Source organism: Microcebus murinus, chromosome 4 (assembly GCF_040939455.1).
Source record: "Microcebus murinus isolate Inina chromosome 4, M.murinus_Inina_mat1.0, whole genome shotgun sequence".
Lineage (NCBI taxonomy): Eukaryota > Metazoa > Chordata > Mammalia > Primates > Cheirogaleidae > Microcebus > Microcebus murinus.
This window is the reverse complement of record NC_134107.1, coordinates 11,348,658-11,363,106: the sequence shown is the minus strand read 5'-3', so window position 1 is coordinate 11,363,106 and position 14,449 is coordinate 11,348,658. Positions and strand designations below refer to the sequence as shown.

General features: G+C 58.1%; 2 protein-coding genes across 3 annotated transcripts in view; one reads left to right on the top strand and one right to left on the bottom strand.

Annotated features, from left to right (window-relative positions):
* MACROD1 (mono-ADP ribosylhydrolase 1) overlaps positions 1-2,613 on the top strand; it is a 145,873-nt gene extending 143,260 nt beyond the window's left edge. The window contains exons 5-11 of one of the 2 annotated variants that reach the window (XM_012777887.2): positions 872-988; positions 1,397-1,518; positions 1,630-1,660; positions 1,810-1,883; positions 2,141-2,222; positions 2,324-2,358; positions 2,505-2,613. In XM_012777887.2, coding sequence (XP_012633341.1) covers positions 872-988; positions 1,397-1,518; positions 1,630-1,660; positions 1,810-1,883; positions 2,141-2,222; positions 2,324-2,328 — 431 coding nt within the window. In that variant the 3' untranslated portion in view covers positions 2,329-2,358; positions 2,505-2,613. The remainder of the gene's footprint in view (positions 1-871; positions 989-1,396; positions 1,519-1,629; positions 1,661-1,809; positions 1,884-2,140; positions 2,223-2,323; positions 2,359-2,504) is intronic. The other variant, XM_012777886.2, reaches the window with a different exon arrangement.
* An 866-nt stretch (positions 2,614-3,479) lies between these two features.
* OTUB1 (OTU deubiquitinase, ubiquitin aldehyde binding 1) lies at positions 3,480-10,734 on the bottom strand. The gene is made up of 7 exons (XM_012777892.3): positions 10,595-10,734; positions 8,913-8,974; positions 8,578-8,676; positions 4,627-4,745; positions 4,287-4,371; positions 3,979-4,173; positions 3,480-3,831 (listed from the first exon to the last, which is right to left on the bottom strand). The coding sequence occupies exons 1-7, from the start codon at positions 10,650-10,652 to the stop codon at positions 3,634-3,636; spliced, it is 816 nt and encodes a 271-aa protein (XP_012633346.1). The 5' UTR covers positions 10,653-10,734; the 3' UTR covers positions 3,480-3,633.
* Between the last annotated feature and the right edge of the window lie 3,715 nt (positions 10,735-14,449).

The window sequence follows — 14,449 nt, the reverse complement described above, 5'->3', positions numbered from 1 at the left end:
ACGCTGGCTCTTCTTCCAAAGAAGAGGCACAGACCCATTTTCCAGAAGAGAGAGGGGACAGGACAAAGTTCCTCGGCCGATGGGGGACGAGCCAGCACCTGGCTCTGGGCACGGTCAGGCTGCGGGAGCAGTCCTCCGCGGCCCGAGTTGTTTATCTGGGCCCGGGTCCCCAGGGTCCCTCCCCAGGCGCTGGAGCTGCCTCAGATAAACAAGCGGGGCCCAGCCGCAATTAAGCCGGATGCGCTAACGAGGCGGCTCATTAACTTCGCGGCGCGAGACAGCTCGCGGGGTGGCGCCCGAAGGGGCCGGAAGACCCGGTGCCGCCCCGCACCGAATCTGCCTCTTGCGTCTTGGTGGCCTCCGCTTGCTCCTCTGTGAAGTGGGCCTCGTGGGGCGGCCCCGGGAGGCGGGCCTAGGGGGCGGGCGGACGCTGAGGCCGAGGCGGCGGCGGCGACTGCTCGCGGCCCGATGTGGCGTGGGGGACCAAGCTGGGGGTGCGGGCGGGCTTCCCGGTCGCCCGGCTGGGGCCGCGGGTCCTGCCCCGGCGGACGCACTCCGCCTCCGGGAGCCTGGAGCAGCAGGGCGGGCTGGGCGCGCCCCCTGCCGGCCGCCCCGCTTCCCGCCAGCGTCAGGGCCGGCTACGGCCCTCCTCTGCGCCTCAGTTTCCCCAGATGCGAAACAAACTCCGGGCGGGGTGGCCGGAGCAGGCCGCGGGGGGAACGGCGCGGTGGCTGGTCCTAGCACAGCCGAGGGGGCTGCTTGAGATGGGGAGTGCTCAGCCAAGGGGCTCGGCCCGTTCTGTAAGGCGGGGTCAGTCGCGCCGCACCCCTGAGGGGCGCGGGGAGGCCCACGGCTCACCCCTCCCCCGCAGTGGACGGCTGCATTCACCGGGCCGCCGGACCCCTGCTCACCGACGAGTGCCGGACGCTGCAGAGCTGCGAGACCGGCAAGGCCAAGATCACCGGCGGTTATAAGCTGCCAGCCAAGTGTGAGTCCCCTCGCCCCCGCAGCCGGGGGCGCATTCAGGGCGCCTCTAGTTGGGGCATCAGGGGTGTGGCGCCCACAGAGTTCCTGGGGGCCTCCTCAGGGAGCATGTCTTAGCCTTAAGTGCCAGGACCTGGCGCCCCCTCGCGCACCCCAGAGCGGATGGGGGCGGGCCGCGGGCCCGGGGAGCGCCCCCGCCCCGGCCTGCGGGAGGCGCCGCGCTGCCTGCGTGCCGCCAGCTGTGGGCACGCGGGCCGGTGCGCGCGTGTGCAGGTCACACCCGGCGCCCACATGGGTGGGGTCCTTCCTCGGGGGAGTCTCAGAACTTGCGGGGAGAAGGCGGTTTCCTGCTCCTCCAGCGCGGAGACCCCGTAGAGACCCGAGCCGGTCTGACCCCCTCTCCACCCCGCAGACGTCATTCACACGGTGGGGCCGATCGCCCATGGAGAGCCCAGCGCCAGCCAGGCCGCTGAGCTCCGCGGCTGCTACCAGAGCAGCCTCGACCTGCTGCTGGAGCACCGGCTCCGCTCCGCGGTGAGGGGCGCCGGGGCAGGTGGGGGCGGCCCGCGGGAGGGGGTGGGTGGGAGGCGGGGCGCAGTGACGATGTCCCGAATTTCCTTCGCCCTTCATCCCTGCCTGCCCTAGGCGTTCCCCTGCATCTCCACCGGCGTGTTTGGTGAGTGCGATATGGAAGAGGAACAAGAGCCAGAGGCTGGCAGTGGGGGGCCCAGTGGGGGACCGGGTGTCCGTGCAGGCGGGGGTGGGGGGGTGGGGGGGTGGGGCCAGAGCCAAGGACTCCCTTGCTCACTCCCGCCCCGCCCCCAGGCTACCCCAACGAGGCGGCGGCCGAGGTCGTACTGGTCACGCTGCGTGAGTGGCTGGAGCAGCACAAGGACAAGGTGGGGGCTGGGCCCGGTCAAGGGTGGGGTCCGAATCCTGGCTTGGTCGACCAGCCGCTCAGCCATCGCCCAGGGAGCAAGGGTGCGGAGCATAGGGCCCCCTCCTTCCCTGCAAGGGCGCTGGGCGGTGGAGAGAAGCGAGTGAGGGGCCGCATACCCCTGAACCCCCTCTGTGAAAGGTGCAGGGCGAGGCAGGTGCAAACCTGCAGGGGCGGGGTGTGGAGGATACGGCCCAGGCTGAGCAGTCTCCCGCGCAGGTGGATCGGCTGATCATCTGCGTGTTCCTCGAGAAGGACGAGAACATCTACCGCCACCTGCTCCCCCACTACTTCCCCGTGGGTACGTGACTGCGCCCCCCACCCACGGGCACGCCCCTCGGCCAGCCCTCGCCCCGTCCCCCTCCTCCCGGGGTCAGGCTCTCACTGTCCTCTGCCTTCCAGCCTGAGGCTCCAGCAGCCCACCCTGACCAGGACTGGTAAGCAGGGCCTGGCCCCCGGAGTGGCTGCCCTAGACTAACCACTAACACACCCGCTCAACCCCACGCAGGGCGAGGGAGGCCGGGGAGGCAGCCTGGGAGGGCCAGGGGACCCCACAGCAACCTCTGATCTCCTCTGCCTTCAGACCCGCCTGCAGGACCTCGCTCCCAGCTCTGAGCAGTTGCCAAAGCCTGCAGCCCTGCCTGGGCCCTGCCCCCAGGAGCCTAATAAAGATCACTTTGGGGCAGCTCCTACAGTCTGAGCTCTGACTGGCTTGGGCCTGGGTGAGGGAGGCAGCTCAGAGGTGTGTCGGCTGGAGCCCTGGGACAGGTGCTTTGGCTGAAAGGGGCTGGCAAGAGCTCTTGGTGAGCAGGCGGGTGGAGGCACGCGCCAGACGGCAGAGGCAGCAGCAGCACTTCCGTTTATTGAGGGCTGCCCCAAGGAGTTCACAGCCTGGGGGCTGAGACCCTGCATGTGCTGGGGGGAAGAAAAGAGGTGAAGGCAGAAAGGCAGGCAATGCAGACACCATAGCCCAAGCAAAGGGGATGCAAAGCAGGCACAGGCAGGGGGGGCTAGGGGTGGGGGGAGACTGGGGACCTACAAGCCCTTCCTGGATAGGCCTCAGGACGAGCAAAGGTTCGAAGGCTACCCCACCAGGTTGGCACCACCTGGGGGTGCATGGTGGGTGCCCCAGCTCCTCTACCTGCCCTGAGCCAGGCCCGAGCATCATGTGGACTCCACACAGACCCCTGGGTGGAGAGCAAGAAGCTGGGGTCTGAGGTCCTGGCCAGGACAGTACAGGAGGCAGGGCCTATGAGGGAACAGCTGGAAGGGTGGGTAGCCCTGGGATCCTGGGCAAGTCCCCGAGGAACTTCCAAGATCCCATGGAATCCCTGGGCCAGCTAAAGAGGAAAGCGGGAGGCCTTAAGGAAAGGAAGCACAACTCCAAAGAACCAGGAGGGGTCCCCAAGAGGCCTGGACCCCTCAAAACTCCTGGTGGGGAAGCTTGGGGACAGAGAAGTGAAAGGCTGGGGGACCCACCTGGGGGTAGGGGGACAGCCAGACACAGAGCAGCCAGGTGGGCAAGCAGCAGCAGAGCAGGGACACGCACACACGCGGCTCACCACCAGCATCCCCTTTAATAAAACACGGGAGGTCGTGTGACAGGAAGAAGGGGGTGAAATATAACCATTTACAACCACAAAAAACCTCTATACATGTCTAGCGCCTGGCAGAGGGGAGGGCAGGCAGGGCAGCGGCAGGCCGGGCCGGCCCTATTTGTAGAGGATGTCGTAGTGTCCAGGCCGGTAGAGAAGGTAGACCTTGGGCTCGGAGCCCTCGGGGAAGACGTGCGGGTTGGTGGTGCCGCCCTCACCGCGGTCCATGTACTCCACCTGGATGGACACGTTGAGGGCCTGGGCCAGCGCAATGATGTGGATGTGGTCGCTCTCCTTGCACATGGGCTCCACCTCCTGCGGCACAGGTGCGGGTCAGGCTGGGCCTCAGTGCCCTCCGCAGGCCGCACTGAGCCCCACTGCACCCCAACCCCAGAGCTCACCACCCTGAGGCAAGAGGAAAAAGGGGAGGGCCCAAGGCAGAGGCGTGGGGAGGGGTGGCACCTGCTGGCAGAACTCCTTGACAGTCCGTCCACCCTCGATGAAGTGCTCGAAGAACTTGCTCTCCCGCTGCAGGTAGCCTGAGGTGAGCAGCCGCAGGTAGACCACCAGGTAGTCTGAGGTGCTCTGGTCGTTGAAGGAGGCCAGCAGGTCGGCTACTGAGGTCTGCTTCTCTACCTGCTCGATCAGGTCCATGAACTACGCCCGACGAGGGACAGGGGCAAGATGAGGGAGGGGAAGGGTCAACCCCACCACAGCCAGGCGAACCACTTTCCACCCTGGCTGAGCCCGACAGGGGCGTTAGGGCTCACCGTGTTATGGAAATCCTCAATTGTGAACTCAGTGAAGCCCTGGGACACCAGGTCCTCTTTGCTCTTGGCAGACACAGCCTTGAACCTGTGAGGAACAGGGCAGGAGAGGCCCAGCATGGGCTCCTGGGCCAGCAGAGCAGGGGCCCAGAGAGGCTAGCCTGGGGACAAGGCCACAGCCCACTCAGACAAGGCCAGCTCCCATCCTCAGCTCAGACGGAACCCCCAAGCAGGAGCCTAGCCGGTCGTCTGGCCTGAGGTGGATCTGTGTGTCCTTGCCACCCAGAGGGAGGGGGGCGCCCTCACCCACGTCCCGCAGTGCCCGCCGGCCTCCCCTCCTCACCGCTGTAACTCCTTGCTGTCATCCAGCAGCGCCTCCAAGTGAGAGAACCCAAAAGCTCGATAGAAGCAGTTGCCGTCGGGCCTGGTCTTCCGGATGTATGAGTACTTTTTGTGGAGGTCCTGCAGAGGGGCAGCACCCCCCCAACATCAGCCCAGCCAGGGCTGGCCAAGTGCCCCCCACAAAGGTCACCCCACAGCAGACAGCAACTGAGCTCCAAGCTCCTGCCACCCCTGGCTCCTGACTCCAGGCTGCAGAATGTGGTGATGAGTCACTCAGTGACCCACTGCCTAAAGTCCCCCAGAAAGCCGCAGGAAGCTGTGCACTTCGTATAAACTGTCCACACAGGTGCCCAAAGTGCTGCTGGGCCTAGGGCTGTTTGTTTATAAAACAGGTGAGTGAATCTGTCCTTGACCACGACAGCTTTCCCAGTCTTTCAACCCAAGAGAACTTCAAGGCAAGCGAGCAAGTCAGGACAGGACTACGGTGCCAGCTCCACACCGTGGCCAGGCGTCTGGGCCCCACTGCACAGCCCAGCTCAGCCGGGACCAGGCCTTGGCCTGCAGCTCTCCCTCCTCCCCTACACCCTGCCCTGCCCACTCACAGGTACAGCTCCTCGCAATCTTTTCTGGTTTCCCCGAACACAAAATGGAGTGTCTTCAGTCTACTGCACCTCCCACACAAGCATGCCTCACTCCCCTGGCCTGGGCGCCCACCCTCCCCCAGCTGGTGACCTTGTGTCCTTTTCCACTTAGACTTCTCCAGCCCCCACCAGCACATCCGCCCTCAGCCTTCTCTCCCAACCCTCAGAGGAGCTATCCCAGCTGCCACCCAAGCTGCCCCTCCACTCTGCACCAGTCCAGCCTGTCCCTTCCCTAGGGCTCAAAGACATGGGTCCAGTAGGCACCCCTCTTCTCGCATCATCCGTTCTCTCCCTCCTGCTTTGGACCTATCGCCACACACATACAGATGGTTCTTGCTCTAAAACTAAAAAGTCACTGCCTTCACATTCCTCTCCAGCTACACTTCCCCCGGTTTCTTTGCTCTCCTTTACAGCAAAACTCCTCAAAGTTTTCTGCCCTCACTGTCTCCACTTCTCCTCTCCCACGGAGGCTTGTGCGCTAGCCAAGGTCACCAATGCCCTCCTCACTTGCAGGGGCAAAGCCCTAAGCAGACCGTCACCACTGGCCACGCCCCCACTCCTCCTGGGCTGGCGCCTCCTGCCCCTTGTCTTCACCCTGCCTCTGAGGCTGCCACCAAACCATACAGTCCCCTTTCTCATGATCCTGTGTGTCACCTGCCACAGGACAGTCATGACCCTCACCCATGCACAGTGCCTACCATATGACGTGCTCAGGCCTGGGACAGCTTCCACTTTTAAACCATACTTGCTGTCTCGCCGACGTCAGTCTTGAGAATTTAAACAGCCCCAGATGGCAACCTCAGCCCACAACTCTGATTTCAATCCTCACATCCCACCTCCCCCATACCTCTGCGCTGTCCCACAGGCACCTCGGCCTAGCACTGCTGACCTGCCACCCCTTGCTCCTCTGCCAGGCTCCCATCCCCACCTCAGTCACCCACAGCACCCGCCTTTCTGCCCTTCATGCCCAGAGCCTTCCAGTTGCTGCCAAGTTCTCTCCCTCACCGCGTCCCAGCCAACGTCCCGGCCAACAGCAGGTCCCTTCAGCTCTACCTTCCACACACCCAGCATCGTACCCACGCTTCCCGCCCCACCCTCCACCACCAGGTCCCAGTCGCTCCCGCCTCGGCAGGTTCTACTACAGCGCCTCCTGGCAGGTCTCCCTGCTCCCTTGCCTCTTCTGGTCCATGAGACTCAAGTGCCACCTCTCAGTGGGCTCTGCCAACCACCTTGTTTACAAAGGCAAGCCCTCCTGCTCCCAATCTCCTTTTCCTTCTTATTTTTCTCCACAGCACCTACTGCCTTCTGACATACCACACATCCTAGCGCCCTCTTTGCCTGTGTCTGTCCACCCTGACGTGAAACTTCATGTGGGCTGGAGTTTAGTGGTTTTAGTCATCTATCTCCAGTACCTAAAACAGCACCTACACCACAGTATGTGCTCAATAAATGTTAAGCTGATAGCACACCACAACTATGAAGAGCCCAAACCATTGTCGCTACTAGCACAGCCGCTCTGAGCACTCACTCTGCGCCGGGCACTTCGCTAAGGGCTGACATCCCTCCTCCTGTTAATCCTCACAGGAGCCCAGCTGACAGAGGAGCAAAGTCTGCACCCAGGTCTGCCAGGGCTCTGCTGTCACAGCCCTGTCCCTGCCCAGGGAGAAAAGGTGGGCTTGGGCACAGCACACAGAATAGGGGTGTCGTGGCACAGGGGCAGATCCCTGCAGACAGCATGCTCTAGAGCAGGGGTCCTCAAACTTTTAAACAGGGGGCCAGTTCACTGTCCCTAGACCGTTGGAGGGCCAGACTATAGTTTTAAAAAAACTATGAACAAATTCCTATGCACACTGCACATATCTTATTTTGAAGTAAAAACACAAATGGGCAAAAACACCCGCATGTGGCCTGCGGGCCGTAGTTTGAGGATGCCTGCTCTAGACCTTCGCACATCCACTGGCTGAATGATTCAAGAAGAATCTGAGGCCCCACTCTTTCAATTTTACCAGGGTGGTCTAGCATGATAGGTAGGCCTTGAAATGAGGTCCCACTCCACCAACCCGCCGCATGGGGAGAGCAGGAACCTACTGCTTACTAAGCCCAGCACCTGCCCTGCATCACCTGCAGCCTTCATACCTGCCCTGTGAGGCAGACGACATTTCCACCCAGAGATGAGAAAACAAAGGCGGCTGCAAGAAGATCAGGGTGTTGCCCAAGATCACAAAGCTGAAAGTGAAGCCAGGACTTGAACCCAGGTCTGTCAGGCTGCAAAGCCAGTGCCTTCATCACTCCACAGGCCTCTTGAGATCACAAACATCCGAGCAAGAGGTCTGAGTGGATCACAGATCACACACAGCTGGATCTGGCCTGCAAGTCTATTGTTTGGCCCCCACATCTTAAATTTGCATTAGCTGCCAACTGTTGTAAGTCAGGAGATCTGGTTACTTTTGGCTTCTCTTGGAAAAACAGATCTGGCAATGATGGAGTGACAGGTATGGACGCTCCTGTTTGCCCCAGGGCCCTTCACTCCCTACCACTGTATGGCCGACACTGAGCTGTGGTGTCCTCCTCATTCACCACCTGGCCACCTTTGATCGCCTGGCTTACCTGCCTGGCTACTCGAAGGCCCCTCCTCCAGGTGTAAGGTTCTAAGCATCTCTGTTCTTTGGGGAGGAGGGTGGGAAAAGTAACATTTACTAAACCCCCACACTGTGCACTGGACAATGTTTATCTGCACCTATTGTCACAATTCAAAGTCCCCAGCTCATAGTCTTAGAAAGCGAGTGGTGAAGCACTTGCCCCAATTCGTGTGAGGCAGCAGGGCCCTGCGCAGAGGTCAGTGCCCTTATCTCCACTGCTGCCTGCCTCTCCACAAAGATGCAGGACTCAGGCTGTGGAACACGCCCTGGCTGCAACCCTCCTGCCCCACCCAGCACCAGCCTGGTCAGCCCATGTGAGCACTGAAGCCATCAGCTCCTGCCCAACCTACACCTGGCGTCCTACAAGTATCACCTGCCACTGTCTCCCAACTGCCCTATGGGCAGATGCTTTCATTATCCCCATTTCACAGATAAAGACACTCATGGCTCAGAGACGCTGAAGGACCTGCCAAGGATACAGCTGCTCAGTGGCAGAGTCTAGATTTAAACTGAGGTCCGAGTCCAGAGCCTGCACACTCCAACAGGCGATGAGGTATTCCCCCAACAGCCTATCCTCTCAGAGGACAGGCCCAGCAAGCAGCAGGTCTGAAGCAGGCACCCTCCTGCCCATACCCCCGAGATTCTTCCTGGCCCCTCAGGCCAGGCTCCCACCTTGATCTTCTGTTGGTAGATGTTGTCATCCTCAGCATACTCCTTGTATAGGACAGAGAGCTCCAGCCGCTCCGACACCAGCGGGTTTTGCACAGCAATCTGCAGGAGGCAGGAACCCATCATGCTCTGGCAGGAAGATGGACTAACCCATGCCTAACAGCCAGAACACCTACAAAAGGGGTGCTGGGCTGGTCACTCAGTGGCACAGTGATAAAGGCATCCAATACCTAGCATAGCCTGGGGAGAAGTGGCCTTCCAAAGCAGAGAAAGAGAATAGGCCTCAGGCCCAGCCTAGGAATCTCCAACTGTCTCCCCTGCCCTCTCCCGCCTCTCACCTCTTGCTGAATTCGGTCCTGCTGAGCCATGATGGCTTCATCATAAGCCAGACAGTTGACACCTGAGAAAAGGAAAAAAGCCAAACATTACAGTGGGTCTCTGCCATCTCCACTGCAGGCAGCTGGGCCAGGGATAAGAGCAGCCCAGCAGCAGGAGGGCAAGCTTGAAACCTGGAAGCACATTTCTTACGTTTTGCTCCCGTCCAACTGTAATCTTGGCGAAGTCCCTTCCCCTTCTTAGCTTTTGTTTCCTCATCCTTAAAATGAGGGGTAGAGGCAATCACCCCCAGATGCATTCACTCTTCTAACTCTGACACTCCCTTCCTTCTTGCTTTCCAACATCACTTCCCAGCAGCCTGGGAATGCTCTAGGGCCAGGCGGGTCTCTTGGGGAAAGTAAAATGAAGCAGCAGACTTCTGGGTTTGAGGGGAGCTTTCTGGGAGCCTGCACTTTACTTGATCACCCCCTTCATTCCTCTGATGCCCTAGGTATTGTTAGGGGTGCCCATTTTACAAATAACAAAACAAGTGCGGAGAGATGAAGTCATCTGCCCAAGGTCACAACTAGTAAAGACCTGCAGCCAGACCAAAGTTTGTCTAATTCCACTCTGAACTCTTCACCACAATACCTATCCTCTGCTACCTCACTGAGGAGACTTTTTCTCCACTGTGAAATAGAGTTAATACCACCACTTTCCATTGTGGTATACCATTGAGGTATACCATTAAATGCTCTAGAATCATCAGCGAGCCTAGCAGGTCCGTTCTATGGACCCCACTAAGAGTAGCCATTCCCTCTGGAGGAGCCAGGAGACCTGAATTCTAGTCCTGGGTCTCTCTTACATGATCTTGAACAAGTCCCTTCTTGGGGCCTGGGTTTTCTGATTCTCATTCTTTCAAGTGTGCAGCGAGAATGGGGTGTGTGTGTTGAATGACTTTTAAGGTCAACCCTTTTGGGCATAGCCATCCTGGATTCTCAGCTGGGTGTTGAGCCATCCCCTACACTGCTCTGAACAGGGCTGTCCCTTCCACTCAGGTGACCTACTCTGTCCCCAAGGCCCAACTCAGAGATGGGAAAGGAGAGGGTGGGACCATTTTTGAAAGACCCATGTCCTCAGAGGACTAAGAAAACAATGCCTAGGCGAGCGGAAAGGGGCTGCAAGGCCAGAAGAGGGGGCTCTATCAGAAAAGAAGGCCGCAGCACACCGGCAGCCCTTTACACCTCGGGCTTCTGCGACATCCCGAATAGCCTGTACGGTCCTTTGTGCTGTGCAACCTGGTGTAACTCGACGCGGTGCAGGCACGGGCTGCTCTGGACAAGGCAAATGGTTCAGTCCCGGTTTAGGCCTTCGCCTGACTGCAAAGACCTGGCCGGGAGGGCTCGGGGCCCCGCAGCCGGGTGCTGACGGGCGGGGCGGAGGGCGGGGCGGCCCAGGCCCCGCCCCAGGCGCGCGCGAGGGGGAAGGGCCGTGGGCCAAGGTGGACCTCCGCCCTCCCGCCTGGCCGGGGGTCGCGGCGGCGGCGCCTCCTTCCATTGTGAGGGGGAGGGGAAGCAGCGGAGGTGGGGGAAGGGGCCGTCCACGCGTTTCGCCCCAGCCGCCCTGCCTCCCCGACCTCCTTGGGATCAGTTGGCCCAGCATCGCCCCCGCTAGCCAGGCCGAGCGTCCCTCCCTCCGTCTGTACCTTCGGAGTCGCTGCCTAGCGGCTCCTGCTTCTGCTGCTGGGGTTCTTCCGCCGCCATCTTTAAACAGCGCCGCACTGCCAACCGCTTCCGGGTTACCAGTCGCCCTCCTCCCGGAAGTGAGCCACTCCTCGTGGCCCCTCCTCGGCAACACCCGTAGCAACAGGATCTCCTCAGGCGTTGTCCTCTAGTGGGCTCCCAGGCCTACGCCGGCCGCAGGCCTCTGCCCGCACCTCCGTCCCGCACTCTGGCTTGGCTTCGTCTTCCCAGTCCCCCAAAGCTCCCGGGGGTGGTTGAAAAGCCTCCTGGAGCCCATTCCATTTTCTCGTCACTGGAGTTCGAAACGCGGGTTGCGTTATTGAAATAAGCAGGAAGACGAAATTAAAATCACCTAAGTCAACATTCCTGCTGCGGCTCCGGCACGTAGCGCAGGCGATTGTAGCTGCAGTGCGGAGCAGTTTCTGGTGGAGGAGACGGGACGTCATGCCAACGTCGCGATGCCCTCGCAGACCCCGACAGCACCGCCCCTCCCCACGGAGCCCAGCGTTCCGGCTCTGGTGACCTGCTTCCAGCAGAGAACTCGCCCTGCGGTGTCAAGGCCGAAGCCTTGGAACTTCTTTGGACTCCGTGTCCTCCTGGCTGTGACAAAGCAGAGTCTTTGTAAAAGCTAGGATTTAATATCAATAGAAAAGGAAAACATCAGTGGTTGCCAGGGGTTTATGGGAGCTGGAGGGAAGTGGGTGTGGCCGTAAAAAGGAAAGGAAAGGTTTCTTGTGGAAATGGAAATGTTCCACATCTTAACTGTGTCAATATCAATAACCTGGTGTGTGCTTTACTATAGGTTTGCAAGATGTTACCAGTGGGGGAAACTGAGTAAAGGATACACGGTGGCTGACACTGGTAATCCCAGCACTTTGGGAAGCCAAGGCGGGAGGATCGCTTGAGGCCAGGAGTGTGAGGTTGCAGTGAGCTATGATGATGCCACTGCCCTCTAGCCCTAAAGACAGAGCAAAGGCCCTGTCAAAAAACAAAACAAAACAAAAAAACACAAGTTCTTCCTCTATAATTTCTTTAAATTGCCTGTGAATTACCAAAAAGTAAAAAGTTTTTAAAAATGGCAAGTTTATTTATCTGTAAAATGGGGAAAAATAAAAATAAATAAAATAAAAAATATCAAGGCTATAGATGCTGTCATTTAAGAGAAGTTATAGTCTGGGGTTCTGGTTCTCAACTTGTCACTATTGAGGGCCCTTTTTATTTTTATTTATTTATTTATTTTTGAGACAGAGTCTCACTTTGTTGCCCAGGCTAGAGTGAGTGCCGTGGCGTCAGCCTAGCTCACAGCAACCTCAAACTCCTGGGCTCAAGCAATCCTCCTGCCTCAGCCTCCCAAGTAGCTGGGACTACAGGCATGTGCCACCATGCCTGGCTCATTTTTTCTATATATATTAGTTGGCCAATTAATTTCTTTCTATTTATAATAGAGATGGGGGGGGGGTCTCGCTGTTGCTCAGGCTGGTTTCGAACTCCTGACCTTGAGCAATCTGCCCGCCTCGGCCTCCCAGAGTACTTGAGGGCCCTTTTTATGACAGTGGTTCTTTTGCACTCAAGGAGGCTGTGCCTCAGTCCCAATCAGATTCCTTGGTTTGTGAAAGGACAGGAGTAGATTATGACTGAACGTGTTTTCCTTAGTTAGCTCCAGTCCTAGAGCAGGTGTTGTTGGTGCCTGGGCTCCCCACACACAGCCCACCTTGCACCTTGGTCTTCTCACAGCAAGGCTATGAATGCCACACCTGTGTCCCAGCAACATTACAAATTACTATTTATTGAGTCATTGGACCTTTGGGGTTGCTTCCAAACTCAAGAAAACAAAAGGCCCACCCTATGTGGACCCTATACCCATCACATTGTTTATTCCTTTTCCCAATTTTAACAATGAAAGCCCTACCTGCCAATCAGGTCTGCAATCAACACGTGAGAACTGGCCTTAGCAAACAAAGAGCAAAGATGGTTGATGACAAAAAGCTGCTCTGGAGAGTGAAAAGGAATCCCCACTGTGGCTCATAGCTGGATTGCACCAGACTGCCAACACCAAGTGAATACCTCCCTCCCACCCAAGGGTCTGGGGCTTGAAGAACAGACCTGCACCCTCAAGGTACAAGGGGCCTGTAAATGAAGGTGCCCTCTCTTATCTACTGCCCAGCTTTGTCACAACCAGAAGGACACAGAGCTTCTTGTCAGACAGAATGGAAATGGCCAGAAGGAAGCTTTGCTCTTAATTTAGCCCCAGGACGGCAAAGTTTTGCCCAGTTCTTTTCAGTGACAATTTGGTTGTTAATAACTGTTCTCTTATCCCCATTCTATCTGTCCTGTTACTTTTACCATTTTAGGATTTTGATTCTCTATCCTGAAGCATCTAAAACCCACCTGCAGATTTGCCAGGAGTCCCTGGCACAACCCCAGACATTTGAGTCTGCCCCCCTAATTTGCCACCCTGGAAATGGTCACACTGGTGGCCCTGGCTGCTGAAGGCCTGTAATGAAAGGCAGCACAGATGCTTGGGTTCAGGCTGCTGCGTGTTGGGACAGTCACAAAGGTGACAGGCAGCAGCCATAGTACCAGTGTGGAACAGATGCCTCCTCACACGCTGTCCTGTCAGACTGAAGCATGTCCATGGATTCTGGCAGGTAGAAGAAGAGGGGGAGACCCCATACCCAGGGACTGTGAAACCTCAGCCACAGAAGAAGAGTTAACACTACAGCCCAGAGACCCTAAGGGGTCACATGGCTTCCAGGCCCACCCAACTTCTTCTGCCTTTCAGGGAAGGGGGCCAGGCTGGGTGGACCAAGGCAACAGAGACATGGCATAGGCCCTGGGACAGCCAAAATCCTCACAGGAAGGCACGGACAGCTGAAAGCCTCAAAGGGTGGGCCCAAGACAGGAACTAGGTGACCATTCCTGGGGAAGGCTTGGGAGTCTCGCAGCTGCCCAGTAGGGGCATGCCTGGCTGCAGAATGAACCTCCGGCACTGCCACCGCACTACACCCATGATGCTCCACAGGCAGCAGCCCTGAAGTCATGGTCTACGGAGGCTTTGACAGCTGCAGAGGCTAGGCTCATGATGCAGAGCAGGATCTGGACTTTAGGGCTGTCAGCTGGATTGAATCACCTACAGGGGTCAGGCCACCTAAGGCAGAAAGCAAGCAGAGGAAGGGAGTGGCAGAGGCGACAAAAGAAGAGTCCCCCCCGCCCCAACAAAGTCACACCGCCCACACTCCTCATTGGGATACTCACTGTCCTGCAAATGCCTTATTTCCAGACCACTTTATGTCTGTAGAGGGCCCAACCCTGTGCCAGCCCCTCCCAGAGGAGCCTCCCAGCACCAGAAAGAAGCATTGCTTCCCTTAGCGCTGTGACAAATCACAAACCCGCTGTGACAAATCACAAACCCGGTGGCTTAAAACAACACACATTTATTATCTTATAGTTCAGGAGGTCAGAAGTCTGGGTGTCACTGGACTAAAATCAAGCCTTCAGCAGACTGCATTGCTTTTGGAAGGGTCTAAGGGAGAATCTGCTTCCTCCTCAGTTAGGTTGACAGAATTCAGTTCCTTGCAGGTGTAGGATGGAGGTCCCATGTTCTTGCTGGCTGTTAACTGAGCGTTGTCCCCAGTTCCTAGATGCCACTGCATTCCTGGGCTCATGGCCCACGTCCTCCATCCTCAAGGCCTGAAGCAGCAAGCCAAGTCTTTCTCAGGTTGGGACGTGGGTGATTACACTGGGCCCACTCAGATAATCCAGGATAATTTCCCATTTCAAGGTCCTTAACCTTAATTATATCTGCAAAGCCCCCTTTA

Excerpts from the sequence above, each read along its gene's own strand:
- OTUB1 (XM_012777892.3), bottom strand. The coding sequence starts at position 10,652 with ATGGCGGCGGAAGAACCCCAGCAGCAGAAGCAGGAGCCGCTAGGCAGC. Across the intron at positions 4,174-4,286 it reads TTGAGGATTTCCATAACACG|TTCATGGACCTGATCGAGCA; the intron begins GTGAGCCCTAAC and ends CGTCGGGCGTAG. Across the intron at positions 3,832-3,978 it reads TCAAGGAGTTCTGCCAGCAG|GAGGTGGAGCCCATGTGCAA; the intron begins GTGCCACCCCTC and ends CCTGTGCCGCAG.